This window comes from Sphaeramia orbicularis, chromosome 15 (assembly GCF_902148855.1).
Source record: "Sphaeramia orbicularis chromosome 15, fSphaOr1.1, whole genome shotgun sequence".
NCBI lineage: Eukaryota > Metazoa > Chordata > Actinopteri > Kurtiformes > Apogonidae > Sphaeramia > Sphaeramia orbicularis.
Window position 1 is genome coordinate 53,824,670 of NC_043971.1, and position 27,942 is coordinate 53,852,611.

The window sequence follows — 27,942 nt, forward strand, 5'->3', positions numbered from 1 at the left end:
ACCTAATGGTTTGTAAAACGAAGAATTGGCAAACCAATAATCTGATTCACAAAAGTATAACACTGAAAATAATTAGCCTGCTGCACTGATTTAGTCATGAAACTTTCCAATTTTCAGTGTTGTTGGATGTAATGGCACAGATTAGAGTTGGCTGGAGTCCATTTCCAGTTTGCACAACTGAAGATTCTTAAAACTGATTGATTTATTAAAACCCGTCAAACCAACATCTGTCATCACAACAAGCTTTGTCAAATTAAAATGTCATTGACAATCTGTGCTGACAGCATCATGACATCAAGCCCAACCTGTTTAGAATGAGCAATAACTAACATAGCATGACAAACATAAGGTCTGTTATAAATGAATGAGCTACTCGTAAGGCTGCCAACATGAAGGAGATCACATTTAGTAAAAGGGAGAGAAGGCCCGAGTATAATGACTTGGTTACAAAGACAGTTCCTGTGTTTTCAGGTTAACTAGGACACACGGCACGATTATGCCGCATTTGCACTAAGTGGTCCTGGCTAGACTCGACTCGGCCTTTTTGCGTTTCCATTATGAAGAAGGACCTGGAATCTGGTACCCGGTACTAGTTTTTTGGTATCACCTCCACCGAGGTTTCAAGACTGGGGACCAGATACTAAAAGGTGACATGTAAACACTGCAGACCACTGATTGGTCAGAGTTGTCTCTGTGACCCGCCCTTTTACAAAAAACTCATGCGGAAGTTTACAGTAAATATAGCGGTAGGTTAATCCACATGATGACAGCCTGTAAAACTACACCATGGTTTGTCGAGGAGGTTCAGATGGAAAAATTCAGCATGAGTTTGATGAGACAACACGCAACGAGCGAATTTAACAGCAATTCTGAGCAGACAACACGGAAGTAACGTGCCGCATCGCTATGATGTCCAGGTACTGTAAGGTCAGTAGTATCCTGTAAGGGAAACGGTCTCCAGGAATAGGACCTGGTACCCAAGACGAGCCGGTTCCACGTAGTGGAAACACGGCATTAGTCTGAAAGAAATGCTAAAAATGTATCTACATGCTGGATGTTGCTAAAAGAGGTGAAACCAAAAACTGTTAACAAGGCTACATGCTAACAAGGGGAAAAAAATGATGGTAAAACATTAAATATTCACAGCCATTTGACTACTTCTTCTTGTTTACTATCAGCTGTCAAGGCAGCTCAGTGTCTCATTAGTGCCACCAAGTGGACTAAATTAATTCACATTCTCATCCAAGAACTCTTGACAGCCTTGTTATGTTCCACTCTGATGCATCTTATACATCAAAGTGTGAAATCTAGTGGAAAAATTCAATCCCTTGTTCCAGTCCAGTGTTTGGCTGCATATCAAACAGGTCTTTAAAGTTTTAGACCAGCTTCATGTGCCACAAATCAGTTCATTGCAAAAGCATAAATTAATATAATTATAAATACATAACATCTAATATGACCAACAGTGTTTTCTGCCAATCAGTCAAAGTATATTCTGAATAAAAAAGGTGTCATTGATTCTGACCTCCAACCTTTGTTGTGCTATGGGATTAGTACTGAATATAAGTGACTAAAGTCAGAGCAGAGCAACAAATCAGCTCTGAGTTCCAAACCCAGCGCAGCACCTCCAGTTGTATAATGAGGGAGCGCTTGCTGAGTGGTTTCTGGGTCGGAGAACCCTTTGTGGGCCTGCCAGTGTCGCAATGCAGGGAAGAGGAGGAGGCTTTAATTAACAGGAGATCCCAACAACATGCACACACACAAGGCCAAAGTCCTACTGCTCTAGTTACACAGTAGATGTCTGCTCTGGGTGGAGGCAACACTGTGGATGTGGGTGTGGAAACAGTGATAGGAGTCTCTGTGTATATTAAGTGATCAATATCAGTTTAAATAAAACTGAGTCATCCACTAAAATGAAGACTAAGCAGTGTTATGTTCTGAGAGACGGTGGTGCCTCATCTGAGTTCAAACTCTTACAGGTCCAGGTCTGTGTCCATTTGATAAGCTAAAAGCAGCTCCTGCCTCTAAACATGTCCATGTGTCTCAGTTTGTCAGACCACAGTCACCATTTGTGAATTTAAACTGACCAAGATGGACGAGGAAGACGAGCAATGATCAATTTTAAGGCCCCTAACTCTTTCACTATCTACAAAATAGGATTACAATACACAGCCCGAACAAACAGTGGCGTAACAAGGGTCTTTCATTTTTCTTTGTAGCCACCGTAGGGAAGGATGAGCAGGACACACTGGTTCCAATCAGCAACTTCAACACTGACACTCTGTAGTCCAGTCCCAGTCCTTGAAAGCTACTATCCTGCATGTTTTAGATGTTTCCCTCTTCCAGCACACCTGACGGTCATTATCAGGCTTCTGCAATCAGGTGTGTTGGAGGAGAGACACATCTAAAACATGCAGGATAGTAGCTCTCCAGGATCAGGACTGGACACCCCTGCTCTATAGAAATTACTGTTTAAAAAACAAATAAAAAAAAACAGCTACAAAACCATGTCAGCGGCAGTTTTCAGTACGCAGAAACTTCAGCTCCAAGTATTTAGCCTCAGGTGCATAAAATCTGATGCAGTGATTTATGACACGGTAGAGAGCACACTGTGCAGCTCATTCATCCAGTAACAGGGTGTGGATTCTGCATGTCTGTACTGTATGTGTGCAGACATGTATTTCTTACATTATGGAGATGTCAATCTGTCACCTATAAGGACAAAAATTCATCTCCCCGCAGTCTAAGTGATTCAATTTGAGGGTTAAGTGTTATTTTACAGTGTGGCTTAAAGGTATGCTGTGGTTAGGGAAAGTTTCCAGGAAATGAATATGTATCAACGTAATGTTCCCTAAACATGCAGAAACAGAACTTAGGGGTGTGAGTGTGCGTGTGTGCGTGTGTGTGTGTGTGTGTGTGTGTGTGTGTGTGTGTGGTGGGCGTTGGGTGTTGGGGTCTATAAGATGGTGTTGGGTTTCACATTGGTATCTCAAGTTATTTCTGGAGCACAGAAGCTAAAATGAGGAAGGGAGGTAATCCAACTTAACAGAAAATCGGCCCTGTGGGCAAACAGAAACGCCTGCATGGGTAGCTGTGTGTAGATGTGGCAATGAGCTTTTACTCTTAAAAAAAAAAAAAAAAGCCATATATCACATTCACATGATTTAATATTTCTGCTCATCATATATAAATATAAAATATTTTGGCGTTTTTCATTGATTCATAAAAGTGACATTTGTTTTCTACAGAACTGATATGAATGTCATTGCATATCACTTACCGCAGCTTAAAACAAAAATGAACTAAAATGATCAGGTTGTGAAATGTTATGAGAGAGATGCACAAAATGCAAAAGAACAAATGTAACACAATGAAACATACAGATTAAATCAGACGTTAGAAAACACAAGGGTTAATTTTCAAAGAAAATGCCAAAAAAAGGACAATGCAAGGGGCAAAAGGTGATACCAAGGAGGAAGACAGAAGATCTAACATAAACAAAGCCAGATGGCTGTGGGTCAGGAGAACATAACTGAAGAGAATGGAAAGCTGATGCTCAAATGATGACAATGAACATGGAAGTGCCAGTGAAAACTGAGGAGGATGGAGGGGGAGGTGGTTTCTGTGCTGGAGGTGATTTTTTTTTTTTTACCTGCTTTTATGCTCAGGTTTGGCATCTTAAACAGTTTGGTGCTTTCCCCGCTCTTCGGATTGACCATAGACACCGTTTTTTTGGGCTCAGGTGACTGGGTGAGTGGTGCTTGGAATGGGGGTTGCTGGATGTCAGGTTTCTCCAACTCTGCCTTGGTCTTCAGGGGGGAGGCCTGGGTGAGGAGGTGGTAAGAGCTCTGGCTTGGAGCCTCTTTTTCAACCACTGGGGGCGGGGCTGCTTTTGTTGGAGGTGGAACAGTAACTGGGGTGACATCCTTCTGGCCAAAGCACAGGTCATCATCCATGGGGATCTCTGGGGGCTTGGAAGATGCAAATTTGGAAGTATCCAGAGCTTCAAGAAATTCATCAATAACTCCCCTTGGAGGCCTCTCAATGAACTCAAATTCTTCAGATGAGACTTCGTGCTCAGAGACCTCCTCAGCCACCTCGGGTTCTTCCACCTCCATCTTCAGGTCCTTCTTCTCAGTTTCCACTTGGAAGCTGGCAGGGTTCTTGGCCATGGCTTCCAGGACTGGTGAGAGGGAATCCGCAGTTGGGGACTCTGAATCTGAATCCTCGGCAGCCTTTTTGCTCTGGAAGTCAAGGGGCTCAAACATGTCGGCCATTTTGGGAGAATTGTGACCTGAAAACCAATCTTTCTGCTCAATCTTGACTGGTTCCTCCTCTTTGACTTTAGTTGGGGTGGTTTCCTCAGCCTCTTTGACGAGATCAAATGCCCCAAAGCTTTTGTCTTCTTCAACTTTTCCTTTGTCTGCCGCTCTCTCCTCCATCTCATCAGCCATCTCTTTCAGCAGGGACACTTTCGCATCAAATGCAAATGGGTTATTAGATGACAGATTGATTGGAGGGTTGGGGGACTCCATCATTCTCCGTTCGAGGATGGGACTCTGCTCCTCTGGGCTGCCTTCAGAGGAGCCGGAGTCAATTTTGTCAGGATTGAGTGGGGAAGACTTCAGGATGTCTGGAAGCGATGGTGGCAAGGCAGTATCCTCCTCTTCCTCTTCATCATCCTCTTTTAAACCAGATGAAAACTGACTTACTGACTGCATTAGCGAGTCAGCCGCCATCTTGCCAGTCTCAAATGTTTCCCCTTCATCAAGGAAAGACGGTGGGCTATCCAAGGATTCTCCAGTCTGCCCATACTGGACCAGGTCAGGAGTGGGGCTCTCTGACATTTTAGAAGCTCTACTGTCAGACTTGGAGTCTCCAAAATGGGAGTAGCCGCTGTCTGCCAGTGGGGAAAAGCCTTCAAAAGGATTATTATTCTTCTTCACTTCATACATCAAGTCGTCATCTTCATCGGAGTGGTCGCCTTGCAGGTTTGGGTTATACTTAGAAGAGCTAACAGGGGCCGTGTCCTTGGAGAAGGTATCCATGGAGACCTTGGAGTTGTCTTGAGATGCTAGGAAAGGTGAATCCCAGGTGTCTGTTGGGTTAGAGGAGGTATGGTGAGACTCAGGGATCATCATCTGGGGGGTCACAGGGGAGGGGCCTGTAGAGGACCTGTCTGAGCTAATCAGCTTCTCCTCTGGTGAAAAGGAAACTCCGCTGTCTTCACATGGATTGTGAGGCCCTGGGTCTTTCCCTAAACTCAGGTAAGGACCAGCTAACGGATCTAGGAGGTCATCCTTATTCTTACTACGGCCTGGTCCAGGGTCACCCTCTTCACCCTCCCAAGGCATGTCCTTGGAATGAGTAGTGGGGGGTTCAGTGGAGAAGGAGCCCAAAGGTGCGGCAGATCCTGAGGTGGGGGGCTGGTTGGGACTCTCAGTCAGAGAGAGCTCTTCCAGAGAGTCAGGGGAGTGAAGAGGGGAGAGAGGGGAGATGGGAGCAGGGGAATCACCCTTCTGCCCAAGTGCTTGAGTAGAGAGGGAGGAGGGAGAATGCAATACAGCACATATCAAATACACACTCCATTCCTTACAATGCCCACCACACCTGGGTACAATTGTTACTGAAAACATTTAAAGAAGGAGGGAGTCCAACACTAGACAAGTGCTGCTAAAGTATGACTACTAAATGTTTGGAAAATGGCAAAACTCGTAAATGTTTAATTATACTTAAACTAGATAGTGATAAGCATCCACCCGTTTAACAGACTCTGTTTCTCTGAGGCGTTCTGCATCTCTTTCCTACTTTTATACTGATGTCATTTAAAATATTTCTGAGCGTAGACTAACTTAAACTTGAGGTGCTCTCTAGCTTTTTGGTTTTGTCCATAATTCCTTGTGGTTATAATGATATATAATTGTTAAAGGGCATATAAGCGCATAAATGTGCTTACACACATTGACCATTTTACATGCTTATTTCTTCACGCCTTGGCCACAGCAGTGTGTCTGTCACAAACCTATTTATCATGATGACCACACAGAACTCAGCTATGCTTTGCACTGTGGCTTTCAGTTACTTTACATGTTTTAGCCTCCTTGAACTGACTCATGATTTGTTTTAAAATTCTGACTGAATTTCAAAGCTCTTCACTGCCTCTGTATATGAAATTTATCTGATATCTTAATAACTATGAGCTAATGCATAGCCTGGGATCCTCAGGCAGAAGTCTATTTGTTCCTAAGTAATGGCTGAGCATCTGACTCAGAGCCCAATATTAAAGAATGAACTAACTGAGGAAATCAGGTCAGCAGAGGAAATGACTCATTGTAAATCTCATCTTGTAAATTAAAACATACTTTTACCTGATTGCTATTGATTGGCTTTGAGTCTCATTGGTTTAGATTCTCAAACCTGACCATTGTGACCATTTAAACTGCAAAAAAAAAAAAAAAAAAAAAATAGCTTGTCTTGCCATGTTTAGCTTAAAACTTAAGATGTAAACATTAAGCTGTTTTTCTCAAAATGTATAACTAGTTTATGTAGAAAATATAAAAATGGATGTCGGTCATGGACAAAAACACAAAATACATATATTCAATGTTGGAACAACAATTAAATATATCTGAAGAGGAACAATTTGTCTTTACTTTTTCAGTTTTAAGTGTAAGCTACATTTTTTGGAATGTGACAGAATCAAGGGGTTGAGGAAAGCAGCTGTTCATAGTCAAACTTTGCCAACATTTGTCTGGTGGTTGGTAAACCTCCCTGGTCAGATACATGGTGGTACTATTTCTTACTCCAGGTCTGGTGCCAACAAACCATGCCTAGTGTGTTTTACAAGCACAAACTAGTAAATGACGAAACATAATGATTCCCCTCAACGATCCATTTAAAATAGCAACATAACACAGCTGTCAATCCTTGGGGAGAATCATTATTCATTATTCACTAAAAACTACATACACTAGTTCAGGTTCATCTACTCTATGACATTCACATGTGAGTCAAAATGCAACACAAACACAAGCAATGGCAAACATCGGATTTAGTGCTTTGTGGTAAAAATCCACAGGCCTTCTATGCCAGGGCTACAGGTGACAAAAATCTATGGCTTGTAACATGCAATGGGTTATTTTTGTCACTTGACTTACAGTGACTGGTGACAACGTAGTAAAATAATCACTACAAAAGGGGTGAGAGAAATTAAAAAGACAGAAACAAGGAAATACAGCGAGCAAAGAGAACTTGCCTGTAGGGAATTGCATCAGAGGACGAGGCTGAGCTTTAGAAGGAGAAGGTACATCTGTGGAAGAAAGAGAGAAAGCAGCAAAGACGGAAAAGTAAGTTGGTGTGGAGGTACAGAAAAGAAAAGACCAGATGAAGCCACAGACTGTCAGCTGACTAAAAGACATAAAAAAAGACTCTATTCAAGATAATATTGCTTCTTTACTCTTCAGAGTGATCTTATAATAGTAGGGAAACATCTTGAGTTAAATATTCATGATGTCAGAACTTATGTGTAAAAGGTGTTTCCATTTCCCTCCAAGGACATATACTCCTTTTCCTAAAATACAAAACCCACCTCAAGAGAAAATTACTTATTTAAGAAAATAAGAAAAGTATTTAAAAATTTCAAAAAGATTTTTTAAATCTGCACAAAAATACATCAGCTATAGAATTTTTTTAAATTAAATTTTCACACAGAAAAAAAAAAAACATAGGCCTACACATAAATACAGGTTGGTTAAAAATTGTGATGGATGGTTACCAAAAACCCTGAAGGGGCTTAGCAAGTGGCAACCTCCAAATCTCAAAGATTAATTCCAACTGCAATTCAAAATATCAACAGATCAACACATGCTCTGTTGATAGGGTCCATTCTGTCAGGTGTGGGAACACTGAACACCAAATTTTCAATTGTTGAGGGTGGAGGACAGAGCAGGTCAAATAAGACAGAAATGTCAGAGACACAACATGACACAGGAGGAAGAAAACAATGCACCTCTGATCAGGAGGAAGAGATTATGCAGAACCAACTGAACTAACCACAGGCACAGAAGGGTTTTTGTTGAAAGAGATGCATTTCAGTTAATTACTATAAAACTATACAAAGTATTGTAGAGATATTGCCAGTGCTTCACCAGTTACACAACCGAAGCTTTCAGGAACATAAACACAACTTTAGTGATATGATCAGTGATGTTACTAAAGGTAGGAAACTCGACGCTTACGCATTTGAACTCAAAGCCAAATGAAGCCAAATTCAATTAAGACTGAAAACAGGAATGTAAGACATTTGAAACTCCTTCACCAGATCACAATAAATCATAGAGGCAAAACCAGATCTACCCAGTGATCAGGACATCAACTTTACATACATTATATATATGTATATATATAACTGTTTCCTTGATATAGTGTCAAAAAAGCAATCAGCAATAATTAATTAGCAGACATGACAACAGCCTCAAATCTTGTGGTTTGAAAAGCTGTTGTGTTATTGAAGAATGAAAGACCATCCATTTCAAAATCAGCTGCAAAATGTATTTCACTTTCTTTTGATAAATTGATCAGATGAATAATCATTGAGGCTAGATTGTAATTGATTGAAGGAATTACATTATGAAGCAGTTAATTGTTGGGAGGAAAAACCTATATTAAACACATGGGTATTTTTATATTCAGGACTACTTGCTGCTGTGACAGTCTTCAAATCTTCACATGCAAAGAATAAAAATCAGCTTATGATGATCAGTCAAAATCCCTGGCAGTGATTTATCTCATGTTAATGTTTATTAAAGAACATGAATCAAAATCTTCTGATTCTGGTCACATGATGATGATTAGCTGAAAGTGACTCTTCAGATCAGGTTGGTTTGGTTTGTTACCTCTGCTGTCGAGGCTTAGCTTCCACCGCTGAAGAACACCTAAACCAACGAGACATGTTTAGCATCATGCATCCAAGTATCACTTCAGGGCCAGATCAAGCAAAAGTGAACAACAGTGTCAAAAATTTAAGTTTCATGTATCATTGCTCAAACAGGCTCATTTCTTAGCTTAACAACTCTATTTTATGGAACTGATTACAAAATTACAGTATCACAGGAAAAAAATATAACTGATTATGTACAGTTATACTTCTGACATATATGTAAATGCACTATTAACTTTAATGATATTTTTCTTGCTTGTGTCAGTGATATTTTCAGTCTGTGAATCTGTAGGAACTAATTATTCAACATTACAAGAGTATAGAAAGGTTATGTACAATCAAATTATTAGTCAAATACGCTCTGGTAGTAGCTGAATATATCACTTCAGTCGTAATATGTATGTTAAATAAAACTTTATTAGCATATTTGTAAGGGGTGCAACGGTACACATTGTACCAAATGGTACGCCCCTCACAGTTCGGTACGAGTATGTACAACGGTACGGCTCATTTTCAAATGACATCTACGAACAACTCGTGTTTATATTAGAGCGTTGCAAGATGACTGACTTACGGAATTCTACTGTCATTGGTTGGAGCGAGGTGCGGAGGAGCCTGTCCAGAGCCAGAGGTGGAGCACAGCCCTTCTACTTCCAACTACTCTTCTCAATATTAACATTAGCATCCACATTAGTAAATCCTCCTCTGTCGTTGCCATGCTTGTTATTATTATTATTATTATTGACTTTCTTCTTCTTCTTTTCAAAAAACTTTACTTTTCTTCATGGTAATTAAGAGCAGCGCCCTCTGGTGGATTGATTGAGAAACACTAATTCCAACGTACATGGCTCATGGAAGTATGAAGGCAGTGACGCATGACAATGTTAAAAACAGACGTACCTATTTACATATGTTCAGTGAACATAAATGAACCTTAACGCTCCCCATCAGCTCCCAGTTACGTCTCTGCACACAGCTGGGCTCCAGTAAACCGTGGATAACCTGTACCGTTGCATCCCTAGTATCTGTAGTGTTTTAGTTCCAGCAAAGTCTTTTATTCTGACAACTGAACAAAGGTACAAACTGCTGTCCATGTGTCACAACATATTTGTGTTCATAAAAACTTATTTAAACATTTCTGTCCAATGTTGATCACAATTGTAGTTTCATCGTATGTTTCATTTAATATTAATTTCTTATGAGAACAGCATGTTTTGTACATTTGTGTAAAGTGGAAAAAAAGTTCATTTTGAGTCCCTGTGTAACACAGCAGTAATTTAAGTATTTTTACCCCAAAATTTTATTCCTGTAAATTGTAACATGTGTCATATGAAAGTACTTACTGAACCCTATTCATACACATATTAAATACGAAGGTAAGTTATTTAGTTTTTAACACCTGAAACGTGTCCCTGTGTCACCTCTTGATCTGGCCCTTCAGCATCAGTTTCTATATACAGACCGAGAAACAAAATGCCTCTACAACAAACAAACAAACTCCATTTCAGGTGTTCATGTGCACATATTTAACCAAGCTTTTCTAATAACAACCAAAAAGCTGCCTTCCATAAACTGACTACTTCATTACCAAATTTCCATCCCTCCAAACCGCATATTGGCTGTTTTTTTTTTTGTCTTAAACCCCTGACATGTCTGCAGGCGTAGGAGCAGAAGCTCCGGCCCTGACAGTTGAGCGTGTTCCTCTACATGCCACCATATCCATATCCTCCATGAGCTATAAGTGTCCCGGACAGACACTGATATACGACTTCAGACCAGATTCACCTGCTGCCATCTTGTAAAATGAAGAGCTCAGTGTCACACACATCTCTATATATTAACTGTCTAACCGTGAATCCCTTTTAGTCTGTTATTTGGAGATTAAAGGTGGGGTGTGAGATGTTTTCCTGGAGCATTTTTTACTATATTGGTTAAAATCTCCTTCACACCCCACAATTAACACACACAATTAAATACTCTAACACAAAAATAAAAAAAAATTTAGTCATCTGTCGAATGGACAGGACTGAAAAAACACCATCCAATTGTTTTGAGCACCCAATTGAAATGACTGAACGATGATATGTCTATCAAACTCAACTGCCATTTGTTGCCCCCCCGCAAATACTCCTCTTCATGCATGAATCGTGCACTCTCAGAGGCTTGAATCGCTTGTACAGGAAGCCAGAGCCAGAGCTTGACTCTATTAGTTATATTAGCATGGAAAGTTCACCAGCAAACTGTTTTGTCACTAACATAAATCAGTAGTAAATGTAACGTTAGTCACATAGGTCTGAACTGGGGCTGTTCTGGAAGAGCGGGGGTGTTGGAGGAGACTGAATGAGCTATGCATGGATCGGAGGCGGAGCCAGGAGCTGGAGCCGGTGAATTGTTGCTGTGCAGCGCTCATGAACCCTCGGGAACAAGCACTGTGCATGCCTGTACTCTGGAGGCGTGGCTTCGGGGGGACGTCTGAAGAAAGGGGTTTGGACTTTTGAATTGAGTATTTTCAAAATGTAGCTTGCTCGAACCGTTTTTTCTAAGATCTCATACACCACCTTTAACCATCATTAAAAATTTCTGAAGAGGTACAACTTAAGATGGAAACCAGGAAATGTTGGTTTGTAACGGTTAATAAAACAACAGACTTTTTCTACAGACTCCAGCAGGTACAAGATCACAAAAAGTCATTCTGCTCAAATCCACAAAATATGTAATGTTATACACTGCCTGGACAAAAACAAACCCCCACACGGATTTAACTAAAACAAATACATCCTTCCATTGGATAATTACTGCAGTGATTAATATGTTTCAGCTGCAACAAGTTCTTTAACCCTTTACTTGATGCAGCAAGAGTAACTTCTATATGTAAAACAACCATCAGTTTGATAGAAGCATTCAGATTGGACTGTGTTTCAAGGAATAAAGGTCATGGGGCCTGATGACGGTGCATCAGGGTGAGGATGAAGTGATTTCCCATCATGCCTAGTGCCTACTGTACAAGGCTCTGGTGGCAGTGTTGTCTAGGTCTAGGACTGGAGATGGCAGATGTCCGAAAAATGATAAAAATAAATGTGACATTGCATAAGGTTATTAAAATGATGCCACGGCGGACACATGGACTCAAAGCTAAACGTGGTCCAACCAAATATTGGAAATATAGTGTGGGTCTTGTTTTGGTTAGGCTAAAGGCTCTGCAGTATTTCAGCTAATTTAAAGGAGTGATATTTTGCTTTTTTGGAATTATGCATTTTAGAACATTTCCCTGTGGTCTATATAAACTGTAAATGCTCTGCTTGGGTCTGAATTCTTCATTAATTCAACTCCACAGGTCCATCTTCAACCCTATTTCTGAGTAATGACACCAGAAAGGTGGTTTGGAGCGCTGGCCTTTTAAAAGCAAATGAGCCACTGCACACCCCAGCCCCTCCAGGCTGTTAACCATGCCCGCCTGTCCCGTTCGGCCACTTGTGTTTGTTAATACAACCAACAGCTGAACATTTTAGGTAATCAGCTCAAAGTTCGGACATATTTCCAGTATGGACAACAACCGCCGCTGCTGACAAACAATTATGAGAAATGTTCATCGGAAGTCTTGACCTTATGTGTGCAAATGTCATGACATAACTAGTTATAGACAAAACAAATTAAGAAGGAAATAAAAATGGGTTGTACAAATCCACTCGATTTTTGCCAAAATGAATATAAAGATAGCTTTGCAGCACCTGGAGGGTTCAAATTCAAAGTTTTTGAACCATTAGGGTCCAAATATACAAATAAATGAACCAAAGACTAATAAAAGTGGGTTTAGCAAAATATGACCCCTTTAAATCACATTAAAACATTCTTGATGCACATTTTTTTAACAAGGTTGTAAATGAGGAAGAAAATGGAAGGCACGGCAATTATCACTTTATGAAGACCAAACGAAGCAAACACCTTCTACTGTGTAACAAGACAGTGAAATAATGTATTAACACCTACAGCAGACCTGCTCCATATTAAATCAAAGACTTTCAAACACCGCAAACTTTTCTTTCACTGGGATCCACATTTCTAAAATAGACAAATGCAAAACTCACCAGAAGTAGCCCTAATGAAAAACACATGATGAAATAACGGTGACACATAACAAAGGGAAGTGCAGCCCATTATCACTCTGGCCCAAATGCACAACCATAAACAGCTGCTGTGGATTTACAGTAGATTTACAGTAAAATATGGTGTGGTGATATCAACCTACGTATGCAGCACAGGCTCAAAATTGACCAGGAATATTGTACTGAGCATTGACCTGCTCTCAGTCAGACCTACATCTACCATCGGATGAACTCAAGTCTAACGTCATGAGTTTACGATGTCAGCCAAACACATGATAAACACCAAGGATGAAGTGGATTAACCCAACACTTTTAGTACTGACAGACTTGAAAGAACTACTATAAACAGCCTCAAAAGCCTCGACTACATAAGACACAGTGATGCTACTTAGTACTGGGGGTGTTTTTCTGGCTGCACGAACTGAAGACAAACTTAATTTTCAAACTTGTACATGAATATATACGAATGGAAAAACACAGTACATCACAATAAATATTTAGATTTTTTTGCTTGGCCTCTGGAGGAATAATCCCAATTATGTAATTGTGCATTTTTCACAGTTTTCAGAAAGGATAGCCTCAATTCATTTTTGGGAAAAAGCTGATTTTTTCCAAATTTTGTGCCAATGAGTAAAGACACCAATAAATAGTTTGTGTGAAACAGATGTAATTAATGATATCAGTAGTGTATCCGCTGCCTTCTAACTAGGGGTATAAGAAAATATCGGTTCTGCAATATATTGCGATATTTCATTTCACAATACTGTATCGATATTAAAAAGTACTGTATCGATATTTTTAGGTATTTATTCAAATGCAGATATTGTGGAGGTTCTTTTTTTGTCTTTTTCGTTAATATTTTATTTATTATTATTTAACACTTTTTATTAAATAATGCTAGTTCCTTTGTTGGGATCGCACAAAAATACTGTTCTGATGTTAGTTCTGAACTAATAGAATATGAACATTTGAACAGGATCTGAAACTGTAATGCCTGTAAAACAGAATTTCAGTTTGAACACAGGAACATTTTGTGATATAACATCAGATCCTGTTGTGATCAAATAAAAATGTGTTTAGTATTTGTGCAGATTTCTGCTGTAATTCTATTCTTCAAGGAAATAATCATTTAAAAAAAGAAACAGACAAAAAATTGCCTTTTTAACAGTATCATGATGTATCGTAATATATCGTATCATGATCCTAGTATTGTGATTTGTATCGTATCGCCAGCTTCTTGCTAATACACAGCCCTACTTCTAACCAAACTAATTCATATGAAACACAGAAAAGATAGACACACTGAAGTGAAGGACCAAACACCTGGACGATCAGGAGTTTGCGTAATGTTGTTGTCGTATGAATGGACACCACCTCTTTAATGACATTTAATTTAATTTGACATGACCTTTAATGATTTAATGACATAGGAACTGTCTAAAACACAGTTACTTTATTTTTCCATGGCAGTTTAAATTGTATGTCTGAGCTGAATAATACACCTTTTACAATGAGGAATCTGGGCATTTTTCTTAATAGCCAAGCAATTCAACTCAAAATTGACAATAATTACCATAAGCCTATTCTTTCCTTTTTAAAACTCATGCAGCTTTAATTTTACGTACTTTTATATTGTCATATAAAAATAACTTTATTTTGCTTTATTTTATCATTTTCACCCAAGACACAATATGTTTCTATGTGTTTTTTCATTTATTCATGTTTTCATTGTGCAAATTTTGCTGTTGAATAAATCATTGTCTTCGCTGTGGATGTTTGATATCATTTAACTTTCTAAAGTTTTTTGCAGTTTGCCCAGTGTTTCTCCTGTTCTGACCATAAAGAATAATGTAAAACTACAAAAACCATGGTTTCCTCAACTTTCACTAAATTATAAGATAAGTAAATTGTTCATATGGTTGGAGCAGATTGTCTGGCATTATGTGCTACTCCTGACCCACTGTTAAAACCTCTGTGATCTAAGTGTCACTTCACAGTTTAAGCCCTGTCACATTTAAAATAAAGCTTTTAAGGACTTTTATGTCCTTGGAATTTAATGTAACCCTTCTTAAAATCTGCCACAACCTGATGAATAAGCACAACATGTTGATGATAAACAGGCAAAGTATCATCTCACACCACATGGTTGTGGAAATCTCAGCGCTTATCACAGCGATAAGAGGTGAGATTTAAAACAGATTGACATGTGGCTCGCATCATTTTTAGGACTTGAACTGAGTTGTGATGTGAAAGCCAGCTGCTGCGTTGGCAGGCTGGAAAACAGTGAGGATGGGGGGAGGGGGGGTGATGCTGAAGCACTTAACCCTGGAACCTTCACCAGGATACAGAGAAAACAACAACAGTCCCAGAGCTTAAACCTCTGTGACTGTGGGTCTGAAGTGACCGCCGTCACCCCCAACCCCCATCTAATCCACCTGACCACATCACAAGCTCTCCATAAACGAACGCTGACAGATGTAGGTGACCCAAAAATAAGATGTAGGACGCTGGTGACCACCCGGCACCGGACAATTAGGCAGCACGTCAGTCACGGTGCCTGATGGGGGTGACGGTGGACACGAAAACACCAATTCAGACACAAGGATGACGTAGATTAGTGTGATGGTGAGTCACAGCCGGACTCATCAGATCAGACTGGTGTTCACAAAAGAGAAGGAAGACTCTTCAGACAGACGTCAGGGGGGTGGGGGGCTTTTACTAACCAGCCAAAGTTTAAAGAAAAGATGGGGAACGGTAAACAGGGCTGTCATCACACTGAAATCTGAGTTTACGATAAATTGCTGTGCATTTGTGACTAACAGTATTGCATATTCTGTGAAATTTGTGCATAATTAACCACTACTGCACTTATACCCCAGTGATGGGATAAAAGCAATAGTTTAATTGTACACATTCACCTTATGAAGAAGGAGAGGCATTCAGTGACAGAATCGTGAAACACATGAAAATTTAAACCGAACATTGAATATAAAGTGCCTAATAAATACAAAGCCCATTACTGAAATACTGCATCATGTACAACATCTAAATAAAGCAGTGCAGGTGAATGAGAACCATTATTACATTGGATTACAATGGTCACAATGTCCGTGAAATGAATGAATGAAATAATTGCGATAATGTAAATATGGAGTAACTGTGGCAGGTCTCGAATTTACTGAAGGCCGACCTAAAATGGGCTTCTAAATAATAAACAGAATTTAACAATGTTGGAAACTAACCACCTAATTGGTTAATGCTCCTGGATAACAATGAGCTGAATACACAGTATAATGTTAAACTGAATATCAAAGTCATACCGTGAAGTCCTGAACAGTCTTCTTTTTTTAATCCTGTGAACACACGATATCTTGTGCAAACCAGTTAATCACCTTACTCACACAACATGATTATCTAGTTCACACAAGATATTAGAAACTAACTACACAAACAACATAAAATATATTCCTCTACAGTCAAAATAATAAATACTTTACACAGGTTTTACTGAAGTAATTATTAATCAATAAAACTGGGAAAGATTTTTTTTAAGTATACAAAATAATTAATGTAAAAAAAAAAAAAAGTCCTAATTTTGTTGTTGTTAGAGTGCTTTTTCTCAAGTGTTCAGCCACTATCAGGAGGTTACTAAAATGTACTGTAAGTGTCTATTATTATTTATTTTTTTATCAGATGTGCACTTCAACAATTATTCAGTTTCTAATGAAATCAGTGAAATGTGTTACCGTACTTTGTTTACATGCATGTTTTGTTAAAAGCTGAAAAAGATCTCATCACTATATTTATATCATATTTCTGAAACATACAGCAAGTCTTTAAGGACAAAAATAACAATTTGAAATAATTCAACTTTTATTCAGAACCAACATAAAGAATTGATTTATTTTTGATCATTTCACCCAAACACTATACATTTAACCGGATATATTTAACAGTGAACAGGGAGTATCTATCAGGTAAAATACTAACTTAAACTGTCGCTAATAAGTGCAACAAATACTACAATAACTACAGAATTAATATTTTAGGTTGACAATATTGATATTTCACAGTAATAATTATGCACCATAGCTGTAGACCTTTGAGTTAGTACTGCAGATCATCAAAATATCTGCAAATGCGTTCATTTCTGTTAATAGATTAATCAGCTGATATTTTCAGCATTCCTTAGGAGGCTTTTCATTTGTTTGCATCTCTAAAAAATCTCTGAAGTGTTTTTTCTCTGAAACATTCATGATCACTGGGAGGAAGAAAAACAGCTCCTAGACCTGCTCTTCCTCATCTGTTCTATTTTACGACGCTCTTATTTTGGGTTATATTTCACTTGTTTTGACCATGACCTGATTATGATTAATTTTGTATGACTAAACTTACTTACACAGTACGTGAACAGTAAGTAAAACCAAAAAGAAATTTTTAATACATCATTTAGTTTGGGTGCCAAAAAAAATTCTTGTGGTCAGTTTATTAATCACTCATTTGGTTAATTAAAAATACCGGTTTCTGAAACCCCAGATGACAATTATATCACTTGTTTTAATATTTTTTCCTTGACAAAAAGTGGACGCTGATCATTAAAATATCAAGTGTGTGTGTGTGTCTGTGTGTGGTTAAATAACTTAATGAGCTTGTAGTTTAAACCCTGATTATTGCAGCCCTTGACTAAAATTTAGGAGGCTTTTCATTCATTTATACATTTTTATACACAACAATCCCCAAATAAATACTTAGCACTATTTAACATTTTTAGTTTCCTATTTTCTACCACCAAATGTTTGTCGTTCTATGAATAAACCTCTCACAGCATGTGCTGAATTTTCTATACACCTCCACCCAGACACTAGGGTGATGCTCTTTAGCTCAGTCCAACTAGAGCTGACACAATTAATCGATTAACTGACTCGAATAAAAAAATTCAATTGCAATTTTCCCGAATCGAATTTTTGTTTCCTTAATTTCACTGCTGCTAAACATTGGTTTCACTGTTTATTATTATTAGTAATACTTTATTTTACCAGGTAAAGTCAATTGAGAACAGCTTCTCACTTACAATGATGACCTGCGTTTCACATATTGTTTGTAGATGTCATTTGACTTGTTTGTTGTCATTTACATCTACAGATATCTTTATATATATTTTTGTACTGTTGTTATTTCAATGTTACTTCTAAATAGGTATTTTTTACATATTATTTTACTTTTATAATTTTAGTGGTTGTCATTTCTGCTGGTTCTGGAATAAAATACATGTTTGTCATTTTCAGACGTGTCTGTTTCACATTTTTACTATTTTTTCACCTATTCAAATAATCATTTAATTGAATTGAGCACAAAAACTAAAATTTTTGATAGCTGCAGCTCAAGTTTTAACTACACACAACAATGAGCTGAATATGATTGATTAAATACAACTAAACATGAACTACAGCATTCACAAAGACCATGTTCGTTACTTTCTGATGAAATATAGTAGAGTTAAGGATTATAAAGCAGGATCTACGGTGTTTAAATAAGAGGAAATTAACACCACCAAATGAACCGAATCCTCAGTGACATTCTGATCATGTTTTGCAGAATGTGTTTAGTTTGGGCTGGTGTCTGCTGTGTTTTACCCGGAGCTTATTGCTCATCCAGCTCCATCAGAGGCCTTTGCCAACAGCCCCACCCTGAAGGAGCCCAGTCAGGCCTGTGTACCTGCATCCACACCACAAATCAGCAAAACACAACAACACTGTCAGCACGAAAACTAACACTATCTGGCAGCGTCATCGTACGAAACATCCCAAAAACGCCACATAAGGAGCACTGAGCCCCCCAGCCCCAGCTGAAGCTGAAGCAGACACATGGAGGCCTCTGTAGCTCCACTGCTGACGGGCTTTGGGTGTTGGTTTTGGGTGGAGGGTGCAGCTTAGAGGAGGAGGGGGGGGGTTGAGGAACCAAACCCAGACCAGCTACAGGAAAAAATACAAATGTGACTGAATTGGTCTTAGTAGTGTTAAGTTGAGGCTGTGGAGCCGACAGGGAGTGGACACACAGCGGATTCCTTTGTTGTGACTAATCTCTAGGTTCCAGCTTCTGTACGACGACCTCCTGCTTCCATTATCGGACAGGCCCCTGTCTAATGTTCTGTTCACTTCTCAGCTTTATCAATTAAAGCGTAAAACAAGTTCGTATAGTCTCATCTTGTAAATAGTTCAAATTTCCACTGATCATCTTGTTCGATCATGCAATTTGTAACGTCAACGTACGTCGGAGTAGTAAACTCAATATGTTTGCAGATAGCATACACCGGACAAATCAACAATGTTGGGCCACACTTTTATACATTTTATCATCTAAAAATATCAGTACGAGGTACCTGGAGAGTCAGTGGCTGCCTTTTCGTCTATTACTTCATCTATTAAACTGTAATTTGCGAGAAAACGTAACCGAACCATGTCCGATAATGGAACCATGATAGCAACACCCGTTAGCAACAGCGGGCACGCAGTCGGAGGAGGCACCGAGCAGATGGGCGCAGCTCACACACAATCAGGCTATAAATAACGATGAACTAATCAACTATATTAACAACAGTGGGTTTAACAACAGCCAGCTGACATTAGGTAAAATGTAGAAGATGACTATAGACGCCATAAATGGTGCCATATTGCCAGCTCATCCCGGTAACAGTTCCCGTATTTGTCCAAACAGGTGGGCCGCACCGACAACACAGCAAAACCGGGCCAACATGCTAACAGCTAAGGCACTGAGTCTGATATCAACAAAGAACACTTACAAGACTCTGTTTGTTTAGTTAAAAACACACGCGTTTGGTGTAAAATGTCATTTCACCGGATTTTAAAGTGTTAAACAGCTGGTCAATGACAGAATCTGAAAACCGGTCCTGTTAGCATTAGCATTAGCACCGCTATAATGCAGCTAACGTGGCCATGACGAAATGACAGAAATGTGATTAAGACAAAAAAAGCCCACTTTAATATCACTAACAATATTGTTCTTGTCGGTTACAGCTATGAAAATCCCCTGGCTGTCCCTGCTTTGGTCTGTGGATCCAAACACACACACAGTGCTAACCTCAGTGAACATCCAGTGAAACCATTAAAGATGAAAAAAACACCGTGAAGACTCAAAATAAACACATCTGACTCTAAACCTGAACACACATTCCTCTTATTTTTCCACCTAAATTAGAACTAGCTGCTTGTTGTGTGTCAGTGTCAGTATTTTCCGTGCTTGCACTTACAGGACGCCGGAGCCGCTGGTTCCTCTGTCACCGCAGGTTCTTCTGCTGCCTCTGCGGGGGCTGGGGGCTCTTTCCGGGCTTCAGCCGCTGGGAGGGTGTCGCGCTCCGGGACCGGTTCTGGTTCTGGCTCCGACACCAGCTGTGTACTCTCCGGTTCGGCAACAGGGGCGACGACTTCAGGTTCTGGGGCGACAACAGGTGAAATTTCAGGAACAAAGTGAGGGGTGGTGGAGTCCGGGACCGGGACCTGGACCGGGACCGGCTCCACCACGGGCTCCGGTTCTGGCTCCGGTTCGGGTTCCTTTACGACTGGAGCTGACACCGGTTCTGGTTCTGGTACGTAGACAGGCTCTGGCTCTGATACCGGTTCTGGTTCTGACACAGGTTCTGGTTCTGGCTCCGGTTCGTAGACGGGTTCCGGTTCTGGTACGTGAACGGGTTCTGGTTCTGGTACGTGAACGGGCTCTGGCTCTGGTTCCGGAACGTGAACGGGCTGTGGTATCGTGGCCGGTGCTTCCTCTGGGGGACTTACGGGACTTTCTGTGGACTCCTGGGCCGGACTGTCCTCTGCTCGGTGCCGCTCCAAAGCGTCCCGGGCCCCGCCGACCAGGTCCACTATGTCGTCCACGCTGAAGAGGTCCGGTTTGGCTGGTTCTGGCTCTGGTTGTGGTTGTGGTTGTGGGTCCGGCTCGGCCTGGTAGTGGTGGACCTGGTCGTTGAACAGGGGGACCTGCTGCTGCTCGTCGTCTGCCATGTTTCTTTTTTTTTCGAACTGTCTCCTGAGGTGGAAAAGTTTCAGAACCGGCTTTTTTTCCCCCTCGGTTTCCACCTGTTGTAAACTTCCACCGGGAAAAGCTCAGAAACCGGTCACCAGCTCCGGTAAGACCACGTTCGACACCGGATAAAGCAGCCAAAGTGCGCCACGGAGTCGGACCCGAGTCCCAGATGGACGCAGACAGGACCAGGGGCACTCCGCTGACCAATCACATACGGCGGAACCTTTGAAAGACACCACTGCAACCAATCAGGGCGTGGACAAGAAGCCTCTTAGCCCCGCCCCCGGAGCAGAGGCGTAACGGACACCTCCTTTAACCCCCCCCCCCCAGCAGAAAGTTAGGAGGAGCAGAAAGTTGAGTCCTTTCCTGACATAACTGTACAGCAAGACACGGATTACATAAGATGACCTGCGCATGTCACACACTGTACAGACACAAGAAACACCTTAGAATCTGAACTACACTGAAGTTAACAGAAGTAAACTGAACATGATGCATCCAAGTTGGTCACTTAAGTTTTGTGGAACCTTTTAAATGTTAAAAAAAATCTTTAACCCTTTCACGTATGAATTATAAGAGCTTTAATCAAGATTTTTATTCGTGAGTGTTTTTATTCCTCCAGGCATTAAAAAAAAACAATGCGACTGAAATAGTTTTTAGAATAGTCTTCATTGTCATTGTTACTTGAAACATGTACAACAAAATTACAAAGTGTCCACCAGTCAGTGCATAATAAAAACAACTACAACAACACAGACACAAACATCACAATAGTAAATAAATAATTATAAAAAAAACAAAACCACACATTCATTCAATCATTGCACAGTCTCCATCACCGTACGTATGTGTGTTATGTTACAGAGTGCTTTTTATGGCATTGAGGGTGTGACTGCTGTTGGGTAAAAACTGTTTCTGAGTCTGTTTGTTCTTGATCTGATAGTCCTGTATCGTCTGTCTGATGGCAGCAGTTGGAATATGGAGTGTCCAGGGTGAGAGGTGTCCTTCCCAATGCTCTGTGTTCTTTTGACACAGCGGGCACTGTGAAGACCGTCCAGTGAGGGGAGGGGGCAACCCATGATCTTCTGTGCTGTGTTCATAACCCTCTGTCATTGTAACATGAAACATGTACAACAAAATAGTTTTTATGAACCCACTTTTCATGGAGTTTCAAAAATGTCCACTCAGCTGCACACCGTGCATTACATTTTTGAAGCAAATAAAACATATTTAACTGTGTGAAAACTATGAAATGAAAACATTTTTAATGCAACTAATCTGATGTTTTCTCACATTTTAACATACACTAGTACTAGTCATTACTCACTTCATGGAGATACTATGCAAAAAACCCCACAAAAACCTATTAATTACAGTTTAATAACAATAACAAGCAACTGATTTCCACTCAAACATGTTAGTGCAGATCAGGTTTATCTAGAACAGTAAAGTTACAGAAATGGTATGAATTGCAGTGTATGGGATGGTGCATGCACTGCAAAAATCTAAATCTTACCAAGTGTATTTTTCTCATTTCTTGTCAAAATATCTCATCACACTTAAAATAAGACATAATCACCTAAAGAGTAATTTTTTATTTTTTTTTTTTGCTTAATTCAAGCCAAAACATCTGCCAGTGGAACAAGTGAAAATTATCTTGGTAAGATTTCTTGAAATAAGATTTTGCAGATCTATTGTCTAAAAATAAGTTCTTCTATCTCACTGAAAAGTTCCTCTTTAGGTGATTATGTCTTATTTTAAGTGTGGTGAGATATTTGGACTAGAAATGAGAAAAATACACTTGGTCAGAGTTAGATTTTTGCAGTGTGAGTGTCTACTGTGTTGGCTGATGTAGAATTAAAACAACAAAATCCATGAATATACAAGAGAACAGCTGTCCACTGCAGTGACCACAATGCATGAAAGGGTTAAATAGTTGTATTTGAAGGCCGCTAACAACACATCTTATCTATATAACTTTTTCTGTTTTAATCCTCAAAGACCAAGAAAACAGCTACCGATCTAAACTGTTTAATACCTGTTGATCCACTAATTCTATTCATACATGTAAATAATTGGTGTAAAATACAGTTCTTCATCTTTTCATACTCATCACATACATTTGGATGTTCAGAGGCTCCGTAGTGAACGTGGAAACACCATCATCTTCTACAACATTGATTCACCAGTAAAGCCCATGAGTTGGATCAATGACAGTGGATGGACACACTAGGTTTATGTTCAGTTACTGACAGATTTTACTGAAAAAGTCACATTTTTTCAGTTTTCTCTGTTTTGATGTAATAACATTTTGAATGTACTCAGAGCTTTTATGAACATCTACATCACAGGTGTCAAACATGCGGCCCAGGAGCCAAATCCAGCCCACCAAAGGGTCCAGTCCGGCCCCTGGGATGAATTTGTGAAATACAAAAAATACACTGAAGAAATTAACAATCAATGATGTTCAAATCATTTTAGGTCAATTCAATCTAAAGTGGATCAGACCAGTAAAATACTATCATAATAACCTATAAATAATGAAAACTGCAAATGTTCCTCTTTGTTTTAGAATTTAAAAAAAAAGTAGAATTAGGAAAAAAAAGTTACATTCACAGGCTATCCTTTTACAAAAAATATGAATAACCTGAACAAATGTGAACAATCTGAAATGTCTTAAGAGAAGTATGTGGAATTTTAACAGTATTCTGCCTGTTACTAAATCTTTAAGTTGTCATGCACATGTATAAATGATCAACTTAAGTGTAATATTATTAACATTGAAATTATTTTCTTAAGAATTTTCAGGTTGTTCATATTTGTTCATGTTATGTTCAAGTAGGTTTAAATATTTCCATAAAGAATTTTACTTTTTTCACTCAAAAACACAGAGACAACTTTGCAGTTGACATTATTTCTAAATTCTCATCCTATTATTTGTATAATTTTACTGGTCCGGCCCACTTTAGATCATATTAGACTGAATGTGGAACTGAACTGAAATGAGTTTGACAGCCCTGATCTACACGATCAGTGAATTAAATATAGGAAAATAGATAAGTTACTTATACATTTTGTTAGCTGTTTTTTCCCCACTATAGTGTGCTGCCTATATTATTAAAGTTTTACAAATATAATTTTAAAATAACCAACTTTCTGTATATTTTAGCTCATCTTTAGTTAAACTGTGTCTTTAACTCACTGGGAGGAGTAAACCATGAGGAAACATGTCAGTCAGTATGACTAAGAACAGGATTTCACAATACTGACAATATTCACAGAGACGTTACATTCAGGGACTTTGAGACTTACAGTTATTACTTGCTTGTAAAACTGGAGGATTTGGTAAATCATTTGCAGTGATGATATTATGCGGTAATAACAAGAAAAGTTCTGTGATGTGAAGACACTGGATATAACTGATTTCCTTGTTCAAATGTAAATTGGATGCAGTTGACTTTTAATACAAAACAAGTCAAGAGAATACATGTATCACAAAGATGTGTTTCAAAATAATGACAAAATGACTGAGGTTTGGTTACACTAGTGGCTCATAGTGGAAAGTGTTTAACCCTTAGCGGTCTGAGCCTATTTTGATCAAGATAAAGGTCAAATTGATTTGTATAGCACATTTACAACAGCCAACGTTGCCCAAAGTGCTTTACAGCTATATTAAAAGTGCCAATGCAGACATTAAGAACAACACTAAAACAGTAAAAGCAAATAAAACAGGAAAATAAAAACAGATAAAAACAGGTAAAACATATAAAATGTCCTGCTCAGCTTGTGTTAAACACCAGTGAAAACACATGAGTTTTTAAGGAAGAATTAAAAATATGAATAGACTGGGCTTTTCTGATGTCCAACAGGAAACTGTTCCACAGTTTGGGGACTGCAACACAGAAGGCTGGGTCACCTCTGCTTTTTAGCTGTGACCTTGGAACATCTTAGACAGGGGGGTCAAACTCATTTTAGTTCAGTTCCACGTCCAGCCTAATATGATCTAAAGTGGGCTGGACCAGTAAAATAATATAAATAATAGGAAAAGAAGTTTAGAGTGAAAAAAGTAAAATTCTGTAATGGAAATGTTTAAATCTACGAACTGTACTTGAACATAACATGAACAAATGTGAACAATCTGAAAATTCTTAAGAAAAATCAGTGCAATGTTAACAATATTACACCTCAGTTTATTATTCATACATGTGCATCACAACTTACAGATCACAGTTTAGCTACAAATACACACAACATTTAATAACAGGGAGAATATTTTTAAACTTTCACATACATCTATTAAGACATTTCAGGTTATTCACATTTTTTGCAAAAGGCTAGTCAGCAAATGTAAACATTTTTGTGAAATGTAACTAAAAAAAAGAGAAAAATGAGCAGTTTTCATTTTTCAAGGGTTATTATGATAGTATTTGACTGGTTCTGACCCACTCTAGATTGAATTGACCTAAAAATGAGTCTAACATCATTGATTGTTAATATCTTCAGTGTAATTTTTGCATTTCACAAATTCATCCCAGGGGCCAGATTGAACCCTTTAGCGGGCCGGATTTGGCCCCCGGGCCGCATGTTTGTCACCTGTGGTCTCAGGTCAGCTGGTCAGTGGACTTCAGTGTTCTGGCAGGAACATGGAGTGACCAACACAAGCTCATAAAGATAAGATGGAGCCAGCCCATTAAAACATCTGAAAACTAATAGGACATTTTTAAAAGGAATCGTGTAGCTGACAGGAAGCGAGCACATGGAGGCCAGGGCAGGTGTCATGTGCTCATACCTCTGTGTGCTGCAGAGTTTTGGACCAACTGCAGGCGGCGGACAGAGGCCTGGTCCAACCTGCAGGACAAGGAGCTGCACAAGTCCAACCAGCACCTGGTAAAAGTATGAATGATGTCAGTTCATCAAAGTCCGTTTGTGACACGTAAGGCTGAAGGTTCTAATAGTTTAGGATTTTCATTATAGTTTAGTTTTATTTAGTTTTGACTTTTTTTTCTCTAATTCACTTAGTTTTAATTTGTTTTTAGAGCAGGTTTGCAAGTTTTTATTAGTTTTTGTTGTTTTCTAAATGCTTAGTTTTAGTTTAGTTGTAGTTCAGTGGTCTCTTTTCTCTTCTTCTCTGTGGTCGTATTCAAATAAATCCCAGACAGGACTCTGCTGCTTTAGTCTCCATGTTTCCAGGTAGAGTGGGGACCAGAAGACGACTGGAAACCACAAGTGAACACAAGTGATGGACCCTTAAATATCATATGGTGCCAGCAGAGAAAATTGCTTGAAGGAAATAAATCGATTTCACATCAATTCGACATTGACAAAGATGAAAACGAAGGGAATTTTATCCATAATTTTTATCTGTTTTAGTTAGCTTTGTAAACACACAATACAGTTTCAGTTAGTTATTGTTTTTTTTCTTTTAATTATAGTTTTTATTTATTTCAGTTAACAAAAATGTTTTTACAATTCTAGTTTTCGTCATTTCGTTATAACCTTGGTAAGGCTTAACCTTACTGAGGACACGTAACCAGTGGTGTAGTGGTCCCTGGAGAAGTGGGTAGTGGGTATTACTCTCAATTTTTGCCTTTTTTTTTTAAGTAGTCCAGAAAAAATGCCCTGTCATGTCAGACTACTCTATTTAGTTTACCCAAAAATCTGTCAGTAGTATTTGCTCACTATTATATAATTATCATGACTTGGTCAGGAGCAGTTTGCAGGTTTTACTGGTCACACATAAAAGCTGCAGGAATGGAAATGTATTCAACATGAGGCAAACATGGGTATATGCAATGCTGACTGAAAAATAAGTAGGTATATGTCGTATAGCGCTGTGTACCCTGGACTACACCACTGCACGTAAGTGATAAAAACAAGATTTAACTACCAGACTGATTTGTCGGTCCAGTTTAAAAGAGCTGTCTAAAAAAAAATAAAGTTTCTGGCTGATGGATGGCAGTAGTTTTTTAAGGGGCCCAGCGCAGCACTAGAATCTGGTTTTCCAAAAACAACAATCTCAGATTTGGATTCGTTATTGTAGTGTCTGAATTCACTGACTGGTGTAGCACGTCCTTTTTAAATGTGAACGGGTTCAAAACCAAAGAGATGTTTGCAGATTTCAGGAAGAATCCTCCAGTCTTCTCTCCTGTCGTCATTAATGTCCAGGCTGTTGAGGTGGTTCAGCAGAAGAAATATCTCAGAACGGTGCTGGACCACAGGCTAACATTCCAGTCTCAGGTGGATGCCGGATGTAAAAAAGCTCATCAGAGGATGGAGTTTTATCGTAAGCTTTGCAGTTTCACAGTGGATAACACTTTTATGAAAATGTTTGATTCTTGTTTTATTGAGTCTGTGCTGACCTTTTCTTCCATCAGCTGCTATGGGCTGCTGACCCTTAAAAACAGGAACAGGTTGCAGGGCATCACTACAGTGTTCAGCAGAATTGCGGTTACCACACTCACTGATCTGACTGTGTTGGACCAGAGGTGGATTCTGCAGAAGGCTCAGTCAGTCCTGGATGATCCCCTGTATGATGAGTTCAGGTGTCTTCCATCAGGTCACAGATACAGTGTTCCTAAATGTAGGGCCAATAGGATGAGGAATTCTTTGGTTCTGGCAGCCATTGTTCTGCTGAATAACTCTCTGTAATGTTGGTGCTATTGTCTTTAATGGACTATTTGTTGTATTTATTATTGGTTTGTTGTCCATGTGATACTGCTGGCTGTAGAACAAATTGCCCCTCGGGGATCATAAAGTTTGCCTTGACCTATGTTTTTAAAAATTGGATTCCAACCATTCCCTCACATCCTGAAGACAGTTCAGCGGGGCTTGGATGCTATTAGAGTTGGCCCTAAGGGG

At 39.2% G+C, this 27,942-nt stretch overlaps 1 protein-coding gene across 7 annotated transcripts in view; it reads right to left on the reverse strand.

The window, feature by feature from the left end:
- rtn4a (reticulon 4a) overlaps nucleotides 1-21,277 on the reverse strand; it is a 50,192-nt gene extending 28,915 nt beyond the window's left edge. The window contains exons 1-4 of one of the 7 annotated variants that reach the window (XM_030155571.1): nucleotides 20,309-21,277; nucleotides 8,895-8,933; nucleotides 7,256-7,309; nucleotides 3,653-5,530 (exon numbers count right to left, since the gene is read on the reverse strand). In XM_030155571.1, the coding sequence (XP_030011431.1) occupies nucleotides 3,653-5,530; nucleotides 7,256-7,309; nucleotides 8,895-8,933; nucleotides 20,309-21,062 (2,725 nt within the window). In that variant the 5' untranslated portion in view covers nucleotides 21,063-21,277. The remainder of the gene's footprint in view (nucleotides 1-3,652; nucleotides 5,531-7,255; nucleotides 7,310-8,894; nucleotides 8,934-20,308) is intronic. The other 6 variants (XM_030155573.1, XM_030155572.1, XM_030155574.1 and 3 more) reach the window with 6 other exon arrangements.
- Nucleotides 21,278-27,942: the final 6,665 nt, after the last annotated feature.